The sequence below is a fragment of the Phoca vitulina genome, unplaced genomic scaffold, assembly GCF_004348235.1.
Source record: "Phoca vitulina isolate PV1807 unplaced genomic scaffold, GSC_HSeal_1.0 scaffold26, whole genome shotgun sequence".
NCBI lineage: Eukaryota > Metazoa > Chordata > Mammalia > Carnivora > Phocidae > Phoca > Phoca vitulina.
The window spans coordinates 4,290,750-4,316,526 of NW_022589729.1; the positions used below are offsets into that span (position 1 = coordinate 4,290,750).

At 46.2% G+C, this 25,777-nt stretch overlaps 1 protein-coding gene and 1 non-coding gene across 2 annotated transcripts; both read left to right on the top strand.

Annotated features, from left to right (window-relative positions):
- HHIPL2 (HHIP like 2) lies at window positions 1-25,777 on the top strand. Its single transcript, XM_032422369.1, has 9 exons — window positions 1-321; window positions 4,544-5,196; window positions 6,070-6,213; window positions 8,817-9,148; window positions 10,429-10,555; window positions 16,038-16,183; window positions 20,801-20,882; window positions 24,339-24,421; window positions 25,145-25,777. Exons 1-9 carry the CDS (start codon window positions 1-3, stop codon window positions 25,408-25,410), a joined length of 2,154 nt encoding a protein of 717 aa, XP_032278260.1. The 3' UTR covers window positions 25,411-25,777.
- LOC116643624 lies at window positions 7,829-7,936 on the top strand. The gene has a single exon (XR_004301587.1). It is a non-coding gene; the product is annotated as a U6 spliceosomal RNA (small nuclear RNA).

Consider the following 25,777-nt stretch of genomic DNA (forward strand, 5'->3'; position numbering starts at 1 on the left):
ATGCTGAGGACATCCATTCCCGGGGGTGGTCTCAGCTGCTGGGCCCTCAGACTCCCTACCTCTTCTGGCATTTTCCACCTCTGCCTCACATTCTGGTTGGGCCAGGTGGGCTTGCTGCAGGGACACCCCCAGTGCCTGGATTACGGGCCCCCCTTCCAGCCCCCGCTGCACCTCGAGTTTTGCTCAGCCTATGAGTCCTTCGGCTGCTGTGACCAGGACAGGGACCGCCGCCTCGCTGCTCGGTACAGGGACATCATGGATTACTTTGACCTCGGGGGCCATGAGCTGTGTGGGGGCTACATTAAGGACATCCTCTGCCAGGTAGGCTTGAGCGTAACCCTGCAGGGCAGTGAGGGACCCAGCTTAGCAAAGTGCGGGGTGCTGGGCTTGGAGGCGTGGGTCCTGGGGCGGGGGGCGGGAGGGCTCCTTGGGCACCCGGCCCTTTAGAAGCTCCCCTGGCAGCTGCCTCACCTTAGAGCTCTGGTCCCTGGACGGGCACACGGAGGCGAGCGGGTGCTGCGTTTGGTTTCCACTGAGAGACCCAAAGGTCTCCCCCTGGGGTCTGCTGGTCCTTGTGCTTTCTCAGGCAGAAGGCGGAGATGGGTGTCCTCCACGGAGCTCTCAGAGCAGCGCTGTCGGGGTCCCCCTGCAGTGCACAGCTGTGGTGGTTACCGAGGGCTTGGGGGGAGTGGCGGCACCTGCTGGGGCCCATCCTCGTCTGGGTCCTTGGTGCCGGGGGAGTCTCTGGTGTGATGATGGTGGTGGCGGCGGTGGGGGGGCTCTCCCCAGCATTCTGGAGCTGGGCTGAAAGGGCTTCAAGCCGCTGGGTGGCAATGACTTACAGAGGTTCTGCTTCTCCTGGCTCTCCAAGGGCCAAAATCCACATCCCTGGCAGGCATCCCCCATCACCGACTCCGGGAAGAGATGTTCAGGGTGCAGGGGAGAGTCGCACTGGAGGAGAGCCACTGAGAGAGGCTGCCAAGGGGAGGGGTGCTCTAATGAGGTGTTGGGGGCGAGGAGGCAGGAGGTCCAGGCAGACCTGTGATCTGAGACCCTCCCGGGCATGTCAGCGCAGCTCCCGGGCTCTCGGGCTGCCGCCGTTCCCGAGCTCACTAGGCGCCCCATCTCCCCGTCTGCAGGGCACACCGCAGATCCCCACACAGCAGCCAGCCACCGGGGTGCCATCTCCCCGGGGCTGTACTCGCCTACCTCGGGCACCACCCCTCAGCTGTTAGCAGGAGAATTAACTCTGGGATAACCCCGCAGGGCGGAAGCTGCGCTCTTCTGAGCAACACTAAGACTGTGAATTTCTGAGATGCCCCCTGGTAAAAATGTCTCCACCCTCCCTCTGCCCTCCCTCCCACTTTCCCTGTTGGGAGAAGTTTCTGAAAGCCAAATGAGGCAGCTGTCCTGTTTTAGGGATTTGAGGAATCAGAATAACCTACATGAGTCTATTTATTAAAACTCTCAAGCCCCTCCTCTCTCTTTCCACACACACACGTAGTGTATTCCCAGCAGTGATTGTGCAGGAAGTTATTAGGATCCTGATTTTACTGATGAGGACTCAGGAGCTTTAAAGAACTTGTCTAAGATCAGACAGTGCCGGGGCACAAATCTAGAGGCTTAGCTCCAAGTCTTCTGCCCTTTGGATCATACCTCGCCAAGACTGAGTCCCAGCAGCACCGACCCATTTACTTCGTGGTTTTCTGACCTGGGCCAAGTGTACGTCCCATTAGAACAGAGCCCTGGTCCATCTTGCTCCCTGTCCTCCGTGCAGAGAACAGAGTCTGACACCACAGGGGAGACTCTTCCTGGGCCTTACTTTCCTTAGATAGAGAAATGATATTCTGAGATAACTGAGTCGAAGCAGCTGTGCAGACTCTAAGTTTCTGCCTAAGACTGTGCCATGATGGTTATATTTCCATGGCCCCCTCTGTTCCCTGGTAGCTCGTCCTTATTTCTGTCTCCCCGCTTCTTTCCACTCCTCCAGAGTGGACAGGCCAGTGGGTCAGACTCAGAGCAGTTCCTTTTGCTTCTTGTCAGCAGCTCTGACAGGTTTCCTGAACTGAAACTTACCACCCAAGGAGAGACACTGAATCTTCTAGAAGGACTCTTTCTTCTCTTTCCAATAGCCAGGAGCTTGCTCTGCAACCTGCCATCAGGGTTGAAATAAGAGTGAACGGGGAACTCAATGAGATACCACCTCACACCAGTCAGAACGGTTAAAATTAACAAGTCAGGAAATGACAGATGTTGGCGGGGATGCGGAGAAAGGGGAACCCTCCTACACTGTTGGTGGGAATGCAAGCTGGTGCAGCCACTCTGGAAAACAGTATGGAGGTTCCTCAAAAAGTTGAAAATAGAGCTACCGTATGACCCACCATTTGTACTACTGGGTATTTACCCCAAAGATACAAATGTAGGGATCCGAAGGGGTACGTGCACCCCGATGTTTATAGCAGCAATGTCCACAATAGCCAAACTATGGAAAGAACCTAGATGTCCATCGACAGATGAATGGATAAAGAAGATGTGGTATATATATATATATATATATATATATATATATATATATATACACACACAATGGAATATTATGCAGCCATCAAAAGGAATGAGATCTTGCCATTTGCAACGACGTGGATGGAACTAGAGGGTATTATGCTGAGTGAAATAAGTCAATCAGAGAAAGATAATTATCATATGATCTCACTGATATGAGGAATTCTTAATCTCAGGAAACAAACTGAGGGTTGCTGGAGTGGGGGGTGGGGTGGGAGGGATGGGGTGACTGGGTGATAGACATTGGGGAGGGTATGTGCTGTGGTGAGCCCTGTGAATTGTGTAAGACTGATGAATCACAGATCTGTATCTCTGAAACAAATAATACATTATATGTTAAAAAAAAAAAGCAGGAGGGGAAAAGTGAAGGGGGGAAATCGGAGGGGGAGACGAACCATGAGAGACGATGGACTCTGAGAAACAAACTGAGGGTTCTAGAGGGGAGGGGGGTGGGGGGATGGGTTAGTCTGGTGATGGGTATTAAAGAGGGCACGTTCTGCAAGGAGCACTGGGTGTTATACGCAAACAATGAATCATGGAACACTACATCAAAAACTAATGATGTAGTGTATGGTGACTAACATAATAAAATTTAAAAAAAAGAGTGAACGGAGAAGTCAAGCACATCTGAGAAATGCTGCTGTCCCTTTGTTAGGTGGCGGGGAACACAGGTGAACTTGGATGGTCTGGCCCCGGCGGCTGCTGGGAGAGCGGTCAGTGATCAGAAGGGGTTCTTGGGCCAGTGGGCTCTGTGCAAGGCCCCGAAGTGCACCCTTTAAACTGGCCTTTCTTACTTAACTCCCAGTTACCCGTTTTTCATTACTTTTGGGAGCTGGTTGTCTGCCCACAATATTCTGTTTTCCTCCTAAAAAAATGCTATAGTTTACGGAGCCCCGAGGAGCAGGTACTTGGCACGCAGGTCTTGTGTGTTTGTGTAAAGAGCAGTGTGGCCCCATAGCCCCAGTTCAGATTTGTGTAACTCCCAGCGTGGTGCTTTGTATATATGAAGCACTTAAATATTTTTTTTTAAAAGATTTTATTTATTTATCTGAGAGAGAGAATGGGAGAGAGAGCATGAGAGGGGGAGGGTCAGAGGGAGAAGCAGACCCCCCGCTGAGCAGGGAGCCCGATGTGGGACTCGATCCCGGGACTCCAGGATCATGACCTGAGCCGAAGGCAGTTGCTTAACCAACTGAGCCACCCAGATGCCTAGCACTTTAATATTTTTAGTAAGTAAGTGAAGAAATGACTAGATGCCTAATCTCTGGGAGTGATACATCGCATGTCCGGTTTGGTAATTTTATTTTTAATCATAAACTATTTCAAACATACAAAAAGCACAGAAAATTCAATAATTAACACCATGTATCCAATACCCAGATTTAACAAATGTGAAACTTTTGCCACTTCGCTTCAGATTTGGATAAAGAAAGAAAATCTTATAGATACAGCATTTATAATAAAGGGAAAGGTGGAGAAATTAGTACTCTTTTTTTTTTTTAAAGATTTTATTTATTTATATGAAAGAAAGCGAGTGCATGAGTGGGGGGGTGGGGGCAGGGGGAGAGGGAGAAGCAGGCTCCCCGCTGAGCAAGAAGCCCGATGTGGGGCTCGATCCTAGGACCCTGGGATCATGACCTGAGCCCAAGGCAGATGCTTAACCAACTGAGCCCCCCAGGCGCCCCGAAATTAGTACCCTTTAAAAAAAATTCGCTTATTAAAACTTTAAGTGTTAAGAACGAAGTTAAAATGCTAAAGAAGGTATAGTGAACATGAAAGATTTCTCCCCCTTTTTGCCTTCCAAGAGCGCTAACTGGCTAGAAAATTGGGGTCCCAGAAAAGAGCTTTACCAGTAGTTGGTCATAGAAACTCCAGATTCTGATTCTTTCCTAGACCATTTTTACTTCTGCGTGCTCAAAAATTGGGACCAGCCCCACTGTGGCCAGTCTGACTACCAATCAAGCTTCCCTTTCTTTCCTAGGAGTGCTCGCCCTATGCAGCTCATCTCTACGATGCTGAGAACCCTCAGACGCCCCTCCGGAACCTTCCTGGCCTCTGCTCTGACTACTGCTCTGCATTCCATTCTAACTGCCACTCTGCCATCTCCCTACTGACCAATGACCGTCGCCTCCAGGGGTCACATGAAAAAGATGGCGCCAATTTCTGCCACCTCCTCAACCTTCCCGACAAGGACTATTGCTTCCCCAATGTCCTGAGGAATGACCATCTCAACCGCAACCTGGGGGTGGTGGCCGAGGACCACCAGGGCTGTCTGCAGCTCTGCCTGACCGAGGTGGCCAATGGGTTGAAGAACCCTGTCTCCATGGTCCACGCTGGGGACGGCACCCATCGCTTCTTTGTGGCTGAGCAGGTGGGAGTGGTGTGGGTCTATCTGCCTGATGGGAGTCGCCTGGAACAACCCTTTTTGGACCTCAAGAATATCGTGTTGACTACTCCCTGGGTAGGGGATGAGAGAGGCTTCTTGGGGTTGGCTTTTCATCCCAGATTCCACCGCAACCGCAAGTTCTATATTTATTATTCATGTCTGGGCAAGAAGAAGGTAGAAAAGATCCGGATTAGTGAGATGAAGGTTTCTCGGGCTGATCCCAACAAAGCTGACCCCAAATCAGAAAGGTGAGACATGCTCAACTCTGTACTGTGCTCCAGAATAATGTCAGTCCATCCTCTAAGATGATAAAGGGAAACGTTTCTGGTTTTAGAGCCACTAGCTTATAATGCTGACCAAGGAGTCATCGTTGAATAATGAGGACAGACAAGTTAGACTTTTGAGTCGGGGTTCTTCATGGGGTATAGCCATCACCTTATAGTTACCTAATCAGAGCCATGCTTGCTTGTTTTTATAGAATGTAAGCAATGGCCAGCAGCCACAAAGGTTTGAGAAATGATTATAGATAATATCAATATATTAAATATAATAGTGCCCTCTCATTATTATGTGGCCATTGGATTCCAGGCCTTTGGCCTTGAACAAGGGAATTATCCTCACAGGAGGCTGTGACCCAAGGCCATAGAGCTGTGGATGCATGGTCTGATGAAGGACTTAATTCTGTCACTCCAAGCTCATGGTCTTTCCACTCCACCATTCTGTCTTTTTTCCTTCTTGTTCTTTCTGCCTTGTCTCTCTTTTCCCGAATAGCCAGGTTGGGGGATTGAAAAGATCATGGAGAACTAACTGATAGATTTACCCCTGCTGGTTTGCCCAAAGGAAGGGATTAAGAATTCTGGTAGAGCAGAAAGTAAGGCCCAGAAAAGAGTGATTGTTACCCTGGCTCTGTCTACAGCTCATGAAATCATGATAGGAAAGAAAAATGATCCATGAAGGAGTCATACTGGGAAATAAGGGGTGTCTTAGCACTCCAAGCTTTGTGATTCTTGGAAACTCCGAAGCCGGTCTTGGCTGGCTTGGACCAGTCATCTCTGGGTGTCTGAAGAGGATGCAGTTTTAGCTTATATCAAAGCCTAATGCATGGTTTCTTTTCCTTCTAGAGTCATCTTGGAGATAGAAGAACCAGCCTCAAATCATAATGGTGGACAACTTCTTTTTGGTGTGGATGGCTACATGTACATATTCACCGGGGATGGAGGACAGGCTGGGGATCCCTTCGGCAAGTTTGGAAATGCTCAGAACAAGTAAGCAGGGTGGATCTGGGCCCCTGTCCCTTTAGGGTGAGCCCTTGGTATGTTTTTGCTGAGATGGAGTCTACGGAGGGTCAAACCCAAATCACTTACTGCAAGATGTAGCCCCCTCTGTTGAGGCAAGTGGGAGGAACATTTGGTTTTCTGTCCTATAAATTTTAGGCACAGTGTATTTTAGTAAGTAATACTATGGATGCTCAGTGTAACTCTCAGTGCTACGGAGACACGAATTCAGAGTGTTCAATGTATATTAGGGGGACATTATTTACCACACCAAGATTTTACCCATTTCAATGCAACTCAGCGATATTATTGAACACTGCTTCAGGCACTGTGCTTGACCCTGGAGACATGTGAGAAGGTTAGTTAATAAGCGACATGTATTGAATGCTTACTGTGTGTCAGGTATTGTTCTGAATACCTTGTGTGTCTTTAAGAATGTAATTCTATTTATTTATTTATCTGAGAGAGAGGGAGAGAGAGAGAGCACAAGCGGGAGGCGCAGAGGGAGAGAGAAACTCCAGCAGACTCTGTGCTGAGCATAGGGCCTGATGTGGGGCTCGATCTCACTATCTGAGCTTAAACCAAGAGTTGGACACTTAACTGACTGGGCCACCCAGGTACCCTAACATCGCACAAGGGCAGGAATTTTTATCCATTTGTTACTTGATGTATCCCTAACACCTCGAATAGTGCCTGGCATGGGAGTCACTTCAGAAATACTTATGGAATGGATGTCTCCTATGAAGTGTAGGTATTATGATAGTTATTTCACCGATGGGAAAATAGAGGCAGAGAAGTAAAGTAACTTGTCTAAGGCCATACAGCAAGTAAGTGGCAGAACCAAAATTCAAACTTGGAGCAAGCTGGTGCAAGAGCTCAGTGAGGGCTGACCTAGATAAAAGTCACATGATCCTTCCGCCCTTTGTACCAGCAAGCACTTGAATGCCATTATCCCTGGTATTAAAATATTGAAGTTATAATAATCAAGAGCTAACAGGGGTGCCTGGGTGGCTCAGTAGGTTAAGTGGCCGACTCTTGATTTTGGCTCAGGTGGGGAGTCTGCTTGCCTCTCTCCCTCTGCCCCTTCCTCCACTCTCTCTCTCTCAAATAAATAAGTCTTTTTTTTTTTTTAAAGATTTTATTTATTTATTTGAGAGAGAGAGAGTGTGTGAGAGAGATCACGAGCAGGGGGGAAAGGGTAGAGGGAGAAGCAGACCCCCCCCGCCGAGCAAGGAGCCCAATGTGGGACTCGATCCCAGGACCCTGGGATTATGACCTGAGCCGAAGGCAGACGCTTAACCAACTGAGCCACCCAGGGGCCCATAAATAAATAAATCTTTAAAAAAAATAATCAAGAGCTAACATTTGTCAAATGCCTACTGTTGTGAATTGCTTCACGGGCTACACGGAAGGTAACTCACTTAACCCTTACAACCACAACCACACTTCGAGGTAATGTTTCTCTCTCCTGCTTTACAAATGAGGAAACTGAGGCCCAGAGGCCACAGTCACTGGCAGAGCCTCGCTAAAAGCTCTGATCTTTGTCTATGACCACAGTGCTCTATGAGGAAGAAGAAGCCAACTCCTTTTAAAATTCATAGTATTAGTGGCCGCTTCAGCAGCACATATTACTAAAATCAGAACACTACAGGGAAGGTTAGCATGGTCTCTCTGCAAGGGTGATGCACACGTTCATGAAGAGTTTCATATTAAAAAAAAAATTCATAGTGTTAAACCAAACCTGAGAGAAACCATCTCATCAAAAACATTTTTAAAAATTGAAGCTGCAACTGGCTTGCTCCGGGTCTTATGGGCCAGGACCCCATCAAACTTTTGCCTACTAGTTCTCCTTGAGCCAAAACTTGGCAAGTCTTAACATTTTGCATAGATCTATATACCTATCTAACCTATCTATCTATATATATCATATGGACACGACTTTATGTATATATCTGTGTACATATGTATATATCTGTAAAAAATCATGTCTTCCCATGTGATTCTTAGTAGTTGTTTGGCATTGACCATCAGTAGGTCCTCCTGGGCAATCTCTGGTCTGGTGCCATTTTATTTTATCTTCTATTTAGTTTTAGTTAGTTTTTATTTTATCTAGTTTTAAATTTTGCATACTTAACACCAAATCTACCCTCCTAAAAAAATTTAAGTGTAAAAAAAATTGTAAGTGTAAATACAGTATCGTTAATGATAGGGACAAACGTACAGCAGATCTCTAGAACTTACTCGTCTTGTAAACAAATGTCCAACAGGTGTATGAAACGATGCTCAGTGTCACTCATCATCAGGGAAATGCAAATCAAAACCGCAATGAGATATCACCTCCTATCTATTAGGATGGCTCTCTACCTCCCCCCAACCCCCAAAGGAACCATACACAAAAGACAGCAAGTGTTGCTGAAGATGCGGTTCTAGAACTTTGTACACTGTTGGTGGGAATGCAAAATAGTGCAGCTGCTCTGGAAAACAGTATGGAGAGGCTGCGAAAACATTAAAAACACATAAAACTAGCCAATGAGCCGACAATCCCATTTCGGGGTACTTACCCTGCGCTTGTTTCCCGGCCCTCTTTCTTTCAGAAGTTCCCTGCTGGGGAAAGTGTTAAGGATCGACGTGAACAGGGCAGGCTCAGAGGGCAAGCGGTACCGAGTGCCCCCGGACAATCCGTTTGTGGCTGAGCCAGGGGCCCATCCTGCGGTCTATGCCTATGGGGTCAGAAACATGTGGCGCTGTGCCGTGGACCGAGGGGACCCTGTCACGCGCCGGGGCCGAGGCCGGATATTCTGTGGGGACGTGGGACAAAATAGGTTTGAAGAAGTTGACATCATCGTGAAAGGCGGGAACTATGGCTGGAGGGCCAAGGAAGGGTTTGAATGTTACGACAGAAAGCTTTGTCACAATGCCTCTTTGGGTAAGTCAGAAGTTCTCCGGGTGATTTCTTGAGTGAATTGAGGGGGCGGAGGTGGAGGTGGGGGGATACGACCTGAGAGTGTTCTGCCCTGCAGGTGGCTCGGGGGTCTTCCTTTATGTCCTGTGGGATTGTGTTCTCAGGTTGGCCCTCCAGCTGCTGGCACCAGAAACATGCTGGGTAGTGCTTGTTGACCTGATGCATTTGAATCTTGGGTGGATTCAGGGACTGGGATTGACCGAGGAATCTATATTTTAGATAAATTACCCACATGATTTTTAGGCATGCTATTTCGAGAATCACTAGTAGAGGAAAATTGGTGGCTCTATGTTTTTAATTTATTCCCATTTGGCACAGCCCACTGAAATGACATTCCATATGCAGTCAGGTGATATATTCCATATACAAACCCTAAATGTCAGTAACCAAGATGTGCTTTTCTGGGGCGCCTGGGTGGCTCAGTCGTTAAGTGTCTGCCTTCGGCTCGGGTCATGGTCCCAGGGTCCTGGGATCGAGCCCCGCATCGGGCTCCCCGCTCAGCGGGAGGCCTGCTTCTCCCTCTCCCACTCCCCCTGCTTGTGTTCCCTCTCTCGCTGTGTCTCTCTCTGTCAAATAAATAAATAAAATCTTAAAAAAAAAAGATGTGCTTTTCAGGCATATTTTATCACAGGTGCTTAATCTTTTTGGGTTCTCTAAGTTACAAAGGAGTCTTAGAGACCCTCACAAGTTTTTTAAATCCTTAAACCTGAGTATCTGCCATGTCAGCCTAGGGGATGAACTTAGGTGTGTGGATTCCCAGGTCACTGCCTCACAGGTGGGGGAATCTTTGGCTTCCTTTCTGCTTGCAGAGACCAGGCAGATGGGACGCTCACAAATATTGTGGCTGGTCTGTTGAGAAAAATAAACCTGATTCTTTTGGCTGCTTGCGCTACCAAAGATCAAGAGAGAAACCGTTCTCCACTCAATCAGGCAACTACATTTGAAAGTCCCCATCTTCCTCCTTGAAGCTCTCAATTTTTTTTTTTTAAGAGAGAGAGAAAGTGTGTGTGCATGCGTGAGCAGTGTTGCGGGGCGGGGGTGTGTGTGTGTGTGGAGGGCAGCAGGAGAGGGAGAAGGAATCCCAAATAGGCTCCGTGCTCAGTGTAGTCTGACAGGGGGCTCGATCTCACAACCCCGAGATCATAACCTAAGCCGAAATCAAGAGTCAGATGCTTAACCAACTGAGCCACCCGGGCACCTGAAGGTCTCAGTTTTCAGCTATGACACTCTTTGTTCCTGGACAGGTGACATTCTACCAATCTATGCTTACGGCCATGCAGTGGGGAAGTCAGTCACTGGAGGATATGTCTACCGTGGGTGTGAATCCCCAAATCTCAATGGCCTCTACATCTTTGGGGACTTCATGAGTGGGTAAGAAAGGATTGATGTCTCCTTTTTTTTTATTTCAGCATTTTTATGGAGATATAAATTACATGCGGTGAGATACAGTCTCTAAGAGCACAGTTGGATAAAGTTTTACAATATATACACTTGGAACTATGTTAAGATGCAGAACATTTCCATCACTCTGGAAGGTCCTTCTTGCCTATTAGCCTGTCGGTACCACCCCTTTCTCTCTCACACTCACACATCAGCACATCAGCCAGAGGTTACCACTCCCATCACATTAATTTTGCTTCTGGAACTTAATATAAATGGAATCATACATATGTATTTTTTTGTACATATATGGCTTCTTCATTCAATAACATCAGTGAAATTCATCATTGTTGTCACATGTCAGTTTTTCTCTTTTACTGCTTTGTAATATTCAAGTGCATGAATATAACACCAATTATTCATGTATTCTCCTGTTTTGGCTATTTCCAGTTTTTTACTACATATTTATTATATATTTGTTACATATATTTCAGTGTGTGTGTGTGTGTGTGTGTGTGTGTGTGTATTGAGCTTATATCCAGCAACCTGTCTAACTCTTATTAACTCTATTGGCGTGTGTGTATGTGTGTGTAGATTCTGTTGGATTTTCTATGTAGAAGACCATTTTGTCTGTGAATATAGATACATTTACTTTTTCTTTTCCTGAATTGCAAGGCTTTTATTGTTATTCTCTTGACTTATTGCTTCATCTTAAACGTCCGTACAATGTTGGATAGAAGGCTTCCATTTTCACCAATGAGTATGATGTCAGTTGTAGATATTTGTACATGCCCTCTATCAGGTGAAGAAGTTTTGCTTCCATTCCTAGTTCACTGAGAGTTTGTATTGAGTATGGATGTTATGTTTTGTCAAATGCATCTGTGCATCTAGTGAGAGAATCATGTTTTTAGTTCTTAATATAGTGAATTATATTGATTTTCTTTTATCATTGAAGCAATCTTGCATTTCTGGAATAAACACCACTTGGTCATGATGTATTTTCCTTTTAATATATTGTTGGATTGGATTTGCTAACATGTTGGAAAATTTTGCATCTGTGTTCATGAAAGGGATTTCTTTCTTGGAATATCTTTGCCAGATTTTGGCATCAGGATAATGCAGGTTTTATTTTATTTTTTTAAGATTTTATTTATTTATTTGACAGAGCAAGAGAGGACAAGTAGGGGAACAGTAGAGGGAGAGGGAGAAGCAGACTTCCCGCTGAGCAGGGAGCCCGATGCGGGGCTCGATCCCAGGACCCTGGGATCATGACCTGAGCGGAAGGCAGACGCTTAACGACTGAGCCACCCAGGCGCCCCTAGGATAATGCAGGCTTTAATAGAATGAGTTGGAGAGTATCTCCTTTTCTTCAATTGTCTGAAAGAGTTTGTGTAAAATAGGTATTATTTCTTTATATGTTTCTTCCAGGTGAAGCCATCCAGGTTTAAAGTTTTCTTGTAGACAACGTATAGTTGTGTCTTGTCTGGCGATTTTTTCTGTCTTTTTTTGTTAAAGATTTTATTTATTCATTTATTAGAGAGAGAGGGAGAGAGTGAGAGAGAGAGAGCAGGGGAAGGAGAAGAGGGAGAGGGACAAGCAGACTCGATGCTGTGTTTAGGCCGACGTGGGGCTCGATCTCAGGACCCTGAGATCATGACCTGAGACAAAATCAGTCGAGGCTTAACCAAATGAGCCACTCTGGCACCCCCATTATTTCTTCTGTCTTCTAATTGGTGCATTTAGACCATTAACATTCAAAGTGGTTATGGACACAGTTGGATTAATATCTACCATATTTATTACTGCTTTCTATTTGTTGCTCTTGTTCTTTGTTCTGTTTTTGTCTTTGACTCTTTTTCTGCCTTTTGTGGATTTAACTGAGCATTCTATAGAGTTCCATTTTCTCTCCTTTCTTAGCACATCAATTATACTTTTTTTTTCTTTTTCAGTGGTTGCCTAGAGTTTGCAATATACATTTACAACTAATGAGTCCACATTCAAGTAACATTATGCCACTTCAGGATAGAAACTGAGGTCACTGAGTTGAGACTGTCATTTTTTCTTTACTTTTTTTAAAAAAGATTTATTTATTTTAGAGAGAGCGAGCAAGTGGGAGTTGGGGGAGGGGCAGAGGAAGAGAATCTTTTAAGCAGACTCCCTGCGGAGCCCGACCTTGATCCCACAACTTAGAAGATCATGACCTGAGCTGAAAGCAAGAGTTGGATGCCCAACGAACTGAGCGATCCAGGTGCCTTGAGACTATCATTTTTTCTAATACATATGTTTAGTGCTCTAAACTTCCCCTCAAGTCCTGCTTTAATGGCATCCCATCAATTTTGATACATTGCGTTTTCATTCTCATTCAGTTAAAAATATTTTCGGCTCGGGTCATTATCCTGGAGTCCCGGGATCGAGTCGGGCTCCCTGCTTGGCGGGGGGGGGGGGGGGGGGGAGGTCTGCTTCTCCCTCTGATCCTCTTCCCTCTCGTGCTCTCTGTCTCTCATCCTCTCTCTCTCAAATAAATAAATAAAATCTTTAAAAATATATATATATATATTTTCTGATTTCTCTTTGACTTATCTTCTCACAAGTTAGTTTGAAGTGCGTTAATTTCCAAATATCTGAAGTTTTCCTGAGGTCTTTGTGCTATTGATTTATAATTTAGTTTGATTTTGGTCACAAAGAGACTGTATTTGATTTGGAAGATTACCCTGGATTATCTAGGTGGGTCCTAAATGTATCATTGGAAGAAGGAGGTAAAGGGAAATTTGAAGACAGAAGAGATAGAAGTCAGTGTAACAACAGAAGCAGTGTGATGAGCCCATGAGTCAAGACTTGAGGACAACCATTGGAAGCTGGAAAAGGCAAGGAAATTGATTCTCCTCTAGAGCCTCTGAAGGGAGCACAGCCCTGCCAACACCTTGATTTTGACCCAGTGGAATCCATTTCAGGATGTTGGCCTCCAAAACTGTAAGAGAATAAGTGTGGGTTGTTTCAAGCCACCAGGTTGTGATGATGTATTACAGTGGTGGTAAGAAACAAATATAGTTACCATTTTCAATACTCCTCACTAATATGTGCGTATTTCCTTCTGGGGATGTCATTTTTTTTAATGCTTGAAGAAGTTCCTTTAACATTTTTTGAAAAATGGGTCCATTGGTGATGAATTCTTTCTGCTTTTGCTGTCTTTTTTCCCCCTTCCTTTTTGAAAAATATTTTCGTTAAATATAGAAGTCTATGATGACATATTCTTTCTTTAATTCTTTAAAAATGTTGTCCATTATCTTCTGCTTGGCCTTAATTCCAATGAGAAATCTGCTGCCATCCTTATACTTGTTCCTCCATATTTAACATGTCATGTTTTCTCTGGCAGCTTTTGAGATTTTATCATTGGTTTTGTGCAATTTTATTATGATATATATTGGTGTAGTTTTATTCATATTTCTTGTGCTTGGATTTGGTTGCACTAATTGGATTTGTGAGTTTATAGCTTATATCAAATCTGGAAAAATTTTGGCTGTAATTTATTTCAAATAGTTTTTGTTTCCCCACCCTCTTTTTCCTTCTTGTTTGGATACTTGAATTATGTGTATATTAGGCTGCTTAAAGTTTCCTGCAGCTCACTGATGATCTGTTTGTGTTTAAGTTTTATTTCTCTGTGTTTAATTTTGGGTAGTTCCTATTGCTATGTCTTCAGTTCATGAATCTTTTCTTCTGCAGTGTCTAATGTGCCATTCATTCCATCCAGTGTTTGTTTCTAAATCTCAAGCGCTGTATATTTCATCTCTAGAAACCTGATTGGGGTCTTTTGTATATTTCCCATGTGTCTACTTAGGTTTTTGAACATATGGAATCAGAGTAAAAAGTCACTGTTTTAATGTTCTTCTCTGCTAAAGTGAACATCTGTCATTTCTTTGTCAGTTTTGATTGATTTTTCTCTTTATTATTGTTTCTCTTTATATTTGTTTGTATTTTCCTTCTTCTTTACTGCCTTATAATTTTTTACTGGATGCCAGACATTGTAAATTTAACACTGTGGGTGCTGAATATTGTTGTATCTCTCTAAATAAGTTACTTGGAAATAGTTTGATCCTTTCAGGTCTTGCTGTTAGTATTTGTCATGTAGGACCAATGTGGTGCTTATTCTAGAACTCTTGATTCCTCAATATTGAGAAAGGACTTTGCTAGAAACTCTTCCTAATGCTCTGTGAATTATACTTACACTGCCTGACCCTGAGTAAGTGCCAAGTACTTTTCTTTCTAATTCTTTCCTCTGATTTAGGAAGTTTTCCTCACATGTATGTGCTGTTAAGTATAGTGATGGATATTCAAAGGAGACACTTTGCAGATCTCTGGGGCCTATTCTCTGTACCCCACTCTTCTCTCCAATATCTGTCCTGTAGACTGTTCTGCATAGGTCTTCCTGACTCTCATCTCTGTCTTTTGAACTTAAGGAGTCTGCTGGCTCTGCCTGTGTTTTCCTTCCTCGTGCTGGAAACTTTATCAAGGTAGTAAGCTGGGACAATTTTAGGGCTTACCTTGTTTGTTTCCCATCTCTTAGGGAATGTAGTCCTTCATTGTCTGATTTCCAGTGTCTTTTAAAAATTATCATTCTATTTTGTCTAGGTTTTTGACTGTTTAAGGTATGAGGGTAAATCTGGCTCCCGTTACCCCATTTTTGTTAAAAAAGTTAGTAATATTTTCATACTGCAATTCTTGGTTTCAGAGACAGGGTAGAGCTAGTAATCGGTCAGTTCCTTTATCATCACTCGTTAGATCTTTGGGATTTAATTGTTCTTTGTTTTTCCCACAATTCCCACCCACAGTTCCATCTCCTTACATATCACTTGGTTGATATTCGGTGATTCTTAGTCAAAGCACATGCACCAAAATCACTGGGATTGAGCATCTCTATTTCTATAAAATGTTTCATGTGAAAAAAAGATTTCATATGACACACTAGTTGACCCATCTTCCTTTTCTTTTTATTCTAAAAACCTGCTTTTAGGTCAGATAGAAGACAAAGGGATATGAAGCATCGACCTGCTACTACATAGATATAATAATAACAAAAATAGCTACCAGTTTTTGAGCCTTTACTATGTGTGCCAGGCCCACTGGGGAGCTATTCATGTATATTATCTTACTTAACCTTTGCAACTTTTGTCCGTGGTAAATTCATTTTACAGATGAGGGAACTGAGGTGTAGCCAGTTGAGCACTGAGCCAAAGGTCACAAACCAATAGAAACTAGATTAGTCCTCTGTAGTGGTGCCACCTTCACAGGGCACCAGACTCCTCCTATAATAGAAGATGAGCTTCTCCATCTAGGGCCAGCAGCTGACTGAGGTATCTCTGAAGCAGCTTTTTGATTCCTGGGAGAGGCTAGGTGTTGATCTCCTAAGGGAGGAGGAAAAATATCCTGCAGGGTGAAAATATGGATTCCTATAATAAAGGTTTTATTTTTCATCTAGTCGACTTATGGCTTTGCAGGAAGATAGAAAAACCAAGAAATGGAAGAAACGGGACATTTGCCTGGGCAACACTGCGTTCTGTGCCTTCCCAGGGCTGATCAGCACCTACAGCAAATTTATCATCTCTTTTGCTGAAGATGAAGCAGGTGACAAATATATAGGGTTATTCTGTTTCTGCTTATTGGAACTTAAATCATCACAGGCATCGTGAACTAAACATTTGTTATAATCATTATTATTACTGTTGTTATTATTATTATTTAAAGAGCAACTACACTTCTGTTTTCACTACCATTTAGTCAACTGTTTTTTTTTTAGAGAGAGAGGGAAAATGTGCGGTGGGGGGAGGGGTAGAGGGAGAGGGGAGAGAGAGAGACAATCTTAAGCAGGCTCCGCGCTCAGCATGGAGTCCAACTCGGGGTCCAGTCCCACGACCCTGAGATCATGACCTGAGCCAAAATCAAGAGTCGGACGCCTAACTGACTAAGCCACCCAGGCGCCCCATAGTCAACTTTTATAATGTACTGGATACTATTCTAAGCGCTTTACATTTTTTTATGTTATTTAATAATTACAACACCCCCATGATGTAATGATTATGCTTATTTTGCCAGTGAGGCAACAGATCGAATATGCCAACCTACGTCTTCTTGGTTGAGGCCCACACCTCACTGTGTGGGGCAAATCAGGGTTTACACTTTGGTCTTTTGGTCTTTTGACCATGAAGGAGATTCATGTCCTCCTACCTGATTTGATTCTAATCTGCAATCACAGGAAGGTGGACAGGGCCAGTAGTGGGGCAGACGTGGTGGGTGGACACTGGTGTTTATCCTCCTGGTGCTGCCTGGGAGGGAGAGCCCCTGGTGATCAGCCCCTGACTGGGCTGTTCTCCTTCCTGACCCTACCAGGAGTCTGTGAGGCAAGTGCTGTGAGTGATCCAGGGACAATTTCCTTCCTGAGAGATCTTGGTAAAAGGGTAGACAGCTCGTTAGGAGGCTGTTCGCTAGATAGATGAGGTATTTATTAAGGGCATCAGCAAAGCAAAGCATGTTTGCACGTAGAGAGACAGAGACTCCACTCTACTAAATTGCCTCAAATTCCGTAATCAGAAAATGGAGTTTTAATTTCAGCTTTACGTTAAGTTATGTTACATTTTGAAAGATAAAATTTTATTTTGTGAGGAGGACAGGGCCTGTGATCTCTTTGGTATTTGCCACTGCATCTAGCCATGCTTGGAGTCTCAGAAGGGCATAAAATGGCCTCTCAGGGCCCCTTCCAGACCTGGGCTTCCCTGTGAGTGTGAACCAGAGCCTTGAAGGTTTCCTCAAACTGGGTTTCTTTCCGCTCTGAGTCATGGGGTGGCCGTGCCAGACCTTCACTTGAACAAGGCGTACGGAAATCGAGTCAGCTCCTGGACCTTTTCCTAGCTTATAGTTTGAGATGAATATTTTAGAGGAGCAGAGGCTATTTTAGAGAATTCAAGCATTCAATAGAGAAAGTCTAAGTGCGTTCCAAATTGGAAGTCCAAACATATAAAAAAAGGAGAGAAACCACAGGCTGGCAGGATGATGCTCCATGGAAGGAGGATGATGTGGAAGCCACAGGCCTGGTGGGGTCTCTGCCCTGGCGGAGCCCCTCTAGGCTGGTGCCCCAGGGAGGCTGGAGTCCTCAAGGCTGGAGCTCGCTCTCCCCGGAGGCTGGAGCCCCGGAGGCGGGTCTGCCCTGGGATCCTGGGCTGCTTTGTCTTCTGCAGCTTGCTCCTGAGAAGGCCTCCGAGACCCTGGGTTGGGTGGTTTGGTTTGCCGTGCCCGTGAGGCTACTCGGAGGAGAAAACAGGCAGCTTTTAAATACCAGTCAGGACATCTGGCCAACAAAACTAAGTGTCCTTGGCTGAATTTTATCGAGTGGACTTGCCAGGGTGTTCCCAAGCCAGACATTGCCCAAAATGGCCCTAAAGCCAGGAAAGCTGTTTCAAGGCAAGTTATTTTCTTCCTTCCTTCCTTCCTTCCTTCCTTCCTTCCTTCCTTCTTTCTTTCTTTCTTTTTTAAAGATTTTGTTTATTTATTTGAGAGAGACAGATAGCGACAGAGAGCACAAGCAGGGGGAGTGGGAGAGAGTGGGAGAGGGAGAAGCTCCATCCCAGGACCCCGGGATCATGACCTGAGCTGAAGCAGAAGCTCAACTGACTGAGCCACCCAGGCGTCCCAAGGCAAGTTATTTTCTTCCCGAGTTGCTTGTTCTTGTGTGTTTGCATGGAGTGATTCGGATTTTCTGCTCACATCCTAGCCTTTCCCACTTATGGACATATTTTTAGATCTGAGTATTTCATTATTTTATTATCCATCATCAGCCGTAGACATCTCATTTTTGGTTGAACCTCCAGTACTGCTGCGGTGTATTTCCAGGTTTTTCTAGCTGAGAGCTGGCATAAATAAGTGACTTTGGAGGGAGGGGCGGGCGTGGGGCTGGCCATTGTTGGGTGGGTCCCGATGGGTTGGATTTCTGAATCAGGCACATTCTCTAGAGGGCTGGTCAAAGTACTAATGTTTGCACTAAATTTACATCGCATGCGTTTTGTTTTACATGGCGTGTTACAGTTTTTTAGGTAGTCTTTTTTGGTCCTAAAATATATTTTTAAAATTGTCAGTTGGGCATGACAGATGAAATTTGCTTCTAGCATCGTTTTCCCCTAAAAATACAGTGGGAAGTCTATGGCATGTTTAAGACGTATACTATACATAAACTGGTGTTGTGTAGGGACTGTGCCACAATGTGGGGTTTTCAATTAGAGCTGGAATTATTTTCATGGTCTAGGGGGGGCTCCTGCGTGATGGCACCCCGGGTACGTGCAGACACTTGGTAGACCCCTTGTTTTATCTAACGGACAGTGCCTGGGCTTTCCAGTCAGAGGAGGCAAACTGGCTCTAGGGTGGGGTGTGTCCTAATGTCTCAGACCCCTTACAGGGCAAGATGACAATATAGTTTGTGAGTACACAAAGTCCAGAGTTTATTAGGCGGCTGTGCGTGGGGGCTCCATGAAGACCGGAGGCCTCACATTCGGCACGGGACAAACGTTGGTCCACGTCCTCCACAAATGCAAGGAAGAAGGTTGTGGAAATAACTCAGAGCTGTCTGAAGTTCTAGGCTTTTCCGATTAGCAATTTAGTAGACATTTACTTCCATGAGGTTGAGAGAGAGCATACAACAAGCGAGCTCAGTTCAGTGCAGTGGCACAAATGTTAGAAGATGTAAAGAGATAAGAAGGTAAGAGTAACGGCTGATCATCACTTTCTAATTTTTTAAAACATCTATTTAGGTGCACCTGGGTGGCTCAGTTGGTCATGATCCCAGGGTCCTGGGATTGAGCCCCGCGTTGGGCTCCCTGCTCGGCAGGGAGCCTGCTTCTCCCTCTCTGTTGGCCGCTCCCCCTGCTTGTGCCCTCCTGCTCTCTCTCTGTCAAATAAATAAATAAAATCTTAAAACAAAACAAAACATTTATTTATTTGAGAGATGTGGGGGAGGAGCAGAGGGAGAGGGAGGGAGAGAATCCTTAATTAGACTCGCCGCTGAGTGCGGAGCCTGACGCGGGGCTCGATCTCAGGACCCTGAGATCATGACCTGAACCGAAACCAAGTTGGACACTTAACTGACTGAGCCACCCAGGTGCCCCATCACTTTCTAATTTAATCCCTAATAATCGTGTGAAGTATTATTAGTCCCATTTGACAAATGATTAACAAATAACATTAGGGTTACACAGGGTGAGAGGTTGCCCGAGACAGCACAGCAACTGGTGTTGTCAGGATTCCAAGTCAGCTGATCCAGCTCCGAAGTTGGACTCGTCAACCCATCCTATCCTGTCCCTCACAGGTAACTGTGAGAAGAGGTGGAATGAGGTAGTGACCATGAGCAGAGAGTATTCAAACAGAGGGAAGTGGGAGGAGCAGGGGCTCCTCAAGGAGGTGAAGGAGACTGTGGGTAGAGGTGATTTCTGGGAGATGTGGAGAAGGCCAGGAGAGCCTGAAGACTGGGAGGGCCAGGGAAAACAAGGGACCCAAGGACCAAGGAAGGAAGGTGCAAATGGAGGGAGAAGTGAGGCGGGGGCAGTGGGGATTGGTGCCAGTGGACTCAAGAAGGGGCAACAGAAGGTGACGGATAGGGCGCCTGGGAGGCTCAGTCAGTTAAGCGTCTGCCTTCAGCTCAAGTCATGATCCCAGGGTCCTGGGATCGAGCCCCACGTCGGGCTCCCTGCTCAGCGGGGGAGTCTGCTTCTCCCTCTCCCTCCGCTTCTCCCTCCGCTTGAGTGCGAGAGCTCTCTCTCTCTCTCAAATAATTAAATAAAATCTTTAAAAAAAAAAAAAAAGTGATGGATAAATGGTCCTTAACCGGTAGATGGCTATTTCAGGGTTTCTCAGAGAATTCTTATTAGTAGTAAAGAGGTGGGAAAGGACATGGTGAATCGTTAAGGCGAAGTTTCTGAGAGCAGAGAGACGAAGCTGGTTTGTTCATTGAACGTAAATAGAAACGCACGTCTGTTGGGGTGCACTCTGAGCTATTCTTTGGGGGTCAGAGAAGGGCTGTCTTCTTGATGAGCTCACAGTCCAGTGAAGGCCAAGCTGTCGGCCAGGGCTCCGGGGTTCCCTTCCTGGGGTTCCCTTCCTGGGGCTCACTGCATTTCAGGGTTCTAACCCCAGGTCGAGGGTTTTCTGTGCATCCAGCTCTGTCTCAGCCATGCTATCGATCACCTGTCCCTGTTTCCTCAGGGGAGCTCTATTTCCTGGCCACCGCCTACCCCAGCGCCTATGCACCACACGGATCAATTTACAAATTTGTTGACCCATCAAGGTGAGTTTTGGTCTCATTTTCTTCTTAGGTGCATCCCTATCAGCCCTTATCTTCATGGCAGATCATAAAAACAGTCCTGACTCCCCAGAAATTACCAGAAATTATCAATGAAGCAAATCTTTGCTTTAGATAAAAAGCAGATGGGGCAAATAAATGTAGGGCAATGTGTCTAGGAATTATGAAATATTCGGGAACTGGTCTCTTTGTGGTGGGAAATGAGGATCTTGAGCCTTTCTTGGATGACTACTCTAGACTTGTGGCTCCTGTTTTATTTTTTTATTTTTTTATTTTTTAAAGATTATTTATTTATTTATTTGAGAGAGAATGAGAGACAGAGAGCATGAGAGGGAGGAGGGTCAGAGGGAGAAGCAGACTCCCTGCCGAGCAGGGAGCCCGATGCGGGACTCGATCCCGGGACTCCAGGATCATGACCTGAGCCGAAGGCAGTCGCTTAACCAACTGAGCCACCCAAGCGCCCCTGTTTTATTTTTTTTTAATTATGCTTCTGGAAACTTCTGTCTGGGATCATCTGACAATGGGTGTATAGTTCTGACCACCTGAGTAAATACTGTTGCCCTCTCCCCTGGGTTTGGTTGAGGTCTCAAGGTCCTAGGCAAATATTTATTTATCTATATTATTATTATTATTATTATTATTTATTATTATTATTTTCTGCAGGAGCTACTTTTGAAGGGCTCCTACTGGCCAAATCTGGGACAGTTTATTTATTTTTTAATTTTTAAAACATTTTAATTTAAATTCAATTAATTAACATGTAGTATATTATTAGTTTCAGAGGTGGAGTTCAGTGATTCATCAGTCTTACACCCAGGCGCCCCTTAAACTGATTTCTTAGTGTCTCCACCTGACCCTTTCTGGAATTCAGTGGCAATATTTATTCACTCGGTGGATTCCGTACTGTTTACTTCTGCTCTTTTGCCGACCTCTCTCAGAGGCTAAGCAACTGCCCAAAGGCCACAGGACAGCGTCCCATCTGAGGGTGTCAAGCGTGTGGTTTGTACCCTCCTGGGAGGTGATGCAACGTATCCAGCCTGAGGGCCTGGGGCAGTGCATGGATTTATCACAGGATTCTGCCCCAAGGCAAGCTAGTCTCCCCCACAAATCAGCTTGGGGAGACCCGCAGAGGAAAACTTCTCTGTGAGGCTACATTGCTCCTCTGTGGGGTGGTGCTAAGACGACATTCGGCAGCTGCGTGTAGATTGGGGCTCAGGATCAGGAGCCAGGCCCCGCGCAGCTCCATTTGGCAGCAGGCTCTCGGTCTCTGTGTTCTCGGGAGTTCCTGGAAGAAGCTCAGTCCCTGAGGCTGTGCCTGGGGTGCTCTCCGAATGGCACCTGTGGGATTGCTAAGGGCCGAATTAGGTACTGGGCTGGCTTCGTATTTCCCGTGCTTGCGGGGAGCAAACCCAGCACCCAGTTCGAGTGCCTCAGGTGGCAGATAATGGCTGGGTCGGAGTTCTGCTCTTTCCACTCAGAGGTTTCCTGTGTGAATCACTTGGTCTTTCCTTTGACAGTGTCCTCGTTTGGCTAGGGGAGAATCAAGCTCCCCACTCTCCTAAGAGCAGCCATAAAACAACCGTAAAGCCTGTCCACACGGAAGACATCCCTCCGGGCTCACCTGTCTCTCAGGTTGACACTCACTGGTTGTCGCTGTCTGCCAGGCACTGTGCTGGGGTCCTGAGCAGGGGGGCTGTCATTTAGTGTGGACGGGATCCCAGGGAGACAGGCTCACACCCGTCACTCTACAAGGAAGCTAGCTGAGCTTGGCCAAGTGAACTTACTTGCCCGAGGGACAGCTAGCAAGAGGGGGCCCAGGATAGGGACACCGAGGGTCAGAGTCATTTTAGCATCTCTCATTCACTTCGGCCATCATCATGTGGAGTTGGACAGACTTTCAAAGCTTCTCCAGCAGTGGATCCAGATTCTGCTCTGCTTACCTAGTCAGCCTGTCTTGCACTGAATGCACCTATGACAGCTTTCTGAGGAGCAAATGATTTATTTCCGTGTGATTTTTTTCTTTTTTTCTTTCCTTCCATCTTTCCTTCTTGCCCTTCTTTGAGAGTTATAGACCCTGGAGCCTGGGTTTGAAACTTGACTTGGCTACCGACTAGCTGGGTGACCTTGCATCTGTGTCTTAATCTTTGGGTGCCTCAGTTTCCCCTCTGTAAAATGGAGATCGTAGGGTTATTAGGAAGTTTCACTGAGTTATATTTATGAAGCATTTGTGCAGCGCCTAAGCACGAGGTGTCTGTTAAATAAAGAAAATTACTTTTTTTCCCACCTGGAATGAGGGCGATAGGAAGGAGAGACAGAGCTGGAGCGAGGAAGGCAGAGGAGGAGGCAGTGGGGACTGGCTGGAAAATTCCACGTCTGCTCTGAGTAACGAGTGCTCCTTGTCTCCAGGGTCCCTTTTATTTCAGAAGATGCACCCAGGAGACAACAGTTATGGAATTCTTACTCTAATAGGCAGAGAGGCTGGCCATCCTTCAGGGGCTGTGCCATGAGTTCTTGATGGGATTCTCTTTTTTTTTTTTTTTTTTAAGATTTTATTTATTTGCGAGAGAGAGAATGAGAGATAGAGAGCATGAGAGGGAGGAGCGGACTCCCTGCTGAGCAGGGAGCCCGATGTGGGACTCGATCCCGGGACTCCAGGATCATGACCTGAGCCGAAGGCAGTTGCTTAACCAACTGAGCCACCCAGGCGCCCCTTGATGGGATTCTCTTTAAAGGGAATCACCTCCATCATCGTCATCATCATCATCTTCATCTGTGGGGCAGTTGTTATGTGTTGGGCGCTGTTCCAAGTGTCATTTTTTAAATCTCCTTAAAAAATAATTTTAGAAGTGACTTATCAGTCACTTATGGTATGTGAAGTACACAGCTCTTATTTTTATTTTAATTTTTTTAAAAGATTCATTTATTTGAGAGAGAGAGGGTGCTCATGCATGCGTGGGGGGGGAGGGGCAGAGGGAGAGGGAGCGAAAAATCCTGGAGCAGACTCCCCGCTGAGCAGTGAGCCTGACTCGGGGCTTGATCCTAAGACCCTGAGATCATGACCTGAGCTGAAATCAAGAGTTGGCCACTCAACCGAATGAGCCAGCCAGGCGCCCCTCACAGCTCTTATTTATTCCTGCAAGGATGGGTACAATTACTTTTTCTATTTTATCGATGTGGAAATTGATGCTTAGCAAGGTTTACTTGCCCCTGGTCCCCAGAGTTTGAACCCAATTCTGTCACCACGCCCGTGCCCCTGACCCCCTCACTACAGTCTGTCCCAAGAGCCTGTAGTGTCCCTGTTCTTTCTCCTATTTCCTGCTCCCATCTCTCTCATCCCCATGGATAAAGGAGAGCTGAATCCAATTCTTGCAAATGGGTGACCTTGACTTCCTGGTCCCATCCTCAGAATCTTGCGTCCTCACTTTTTCTCTCTATTTTTAGGCGAGCACCCCCCGGCAAGTGCAAGTACAAGCCAGTGCCGGTGAGAACCAAGAGCAAGCGGGTCCAGTTCAGGCCGCTCGCCCGTGAGTCCGTCTCTGTCTCAGGCTCAGGCTCAGGCCCTGGCATCGCGGCGCTGGCACGGTGCCCTCTGCAGACATGCTCCAGTCCTCCCACGGTGGGAGCTCTGTTTCCCGCCGAAGGCCTATGCTCTGGATGAGGACCGTAGTAACTGTGGCTCGCTCTGTACATCGCCGTATACCGGAGTATGCACACGGGCTTCTGCAGAGACCCGTTGGCCTCTGTCCGTCCATCAGTTCTTCACTGGGCACTGTTCATTGAGCCCTGAGATTGCAGTGGCCACTGTGCTAATCCCTGGGGCTATAGCAGGGAACCTGACCTGTAGGAGCTCAGAGTCACATGTAGTGCAGGCAAATGAAGAAATAAATATAGCACCGAGGCTCTGGTAGAGAAGGATGCCCAGGGGACCGAGGGGCCTCTAGAGTGAGCAGAGGCAGGGTGGGGATTCAGGAAGGGCTGATTGAGGAGGGAAACTAACTGTTCCAGAGCCATGGATCACTGGAGTGACCCTCTTAAAAAAGTAATATATTTAGACCAAGGCCAGTCACGAGGCTTGAGCTCATAACCCCAAGATCAAGAGTCCCATACTCTACCACTGAGCCAGCCAGGCGCCCCTGAAAAGAATTTATATTAACCCTCCTGTAGTCATAGGTATCCTGGGTGGTGTTTCCCTTAGGGTTACTTTTCCAGGATTTCTGTTTCTCACTAAATAAATATTTGTTTCCCAGAGACAGTTTTGGACTTGCTAAAGAAGCAGTCGGAGAAAGCTGCTAGAAAATTATCCAGTGCAACTTTAGCCTCCAGCCCCCACCGGGCCTCATCTCAGAAAGGCCCCTCCAAGAAGCCAGCTTTTCCCACAAGCAGCAGGAAGGCATTTCAAAGGCCTGGTGTGAAGAAGAGAGCCAGAGGGTTGTCCCCAGGCCTCCAGGGCAAGAGGAAGCTGAGCCCGAAACCCCCCAGGGGCAGGGGCCGGCAGTCAGCACAGCCGAGGTGAGCTGGCCAAAGTCTCCCTCGGCCTCTTCTGTCAAGGTGGCTGCCCAGGGGACGTGCCAGGGGAGAACCACCTCGCCGCCGGGAAGCTGCTCGTGCCACTGCCGAACGTGGGCTTTAGCTGTATGGGAGCCGGAGCTGGAGGTGGGGGCAGGCAGAGGGAACCTGACTTAGGGCCAGCGCGGTTGTCCTCTCCGCAGGAATTTTGCTCTCTGAATGGACGGATGCTCGTTCTCTGCTTCCGTGGAGACACCAGAGCCCACGTGGCCAGGGCCCCGGCTAACCTTGTGCGGTGGTAAGCCTTGGAATCCCCTGCGCATCTCTCTTGTTTCATAAGTGCCTCCAACCTAAGGTAATAAATCAGTACTTGC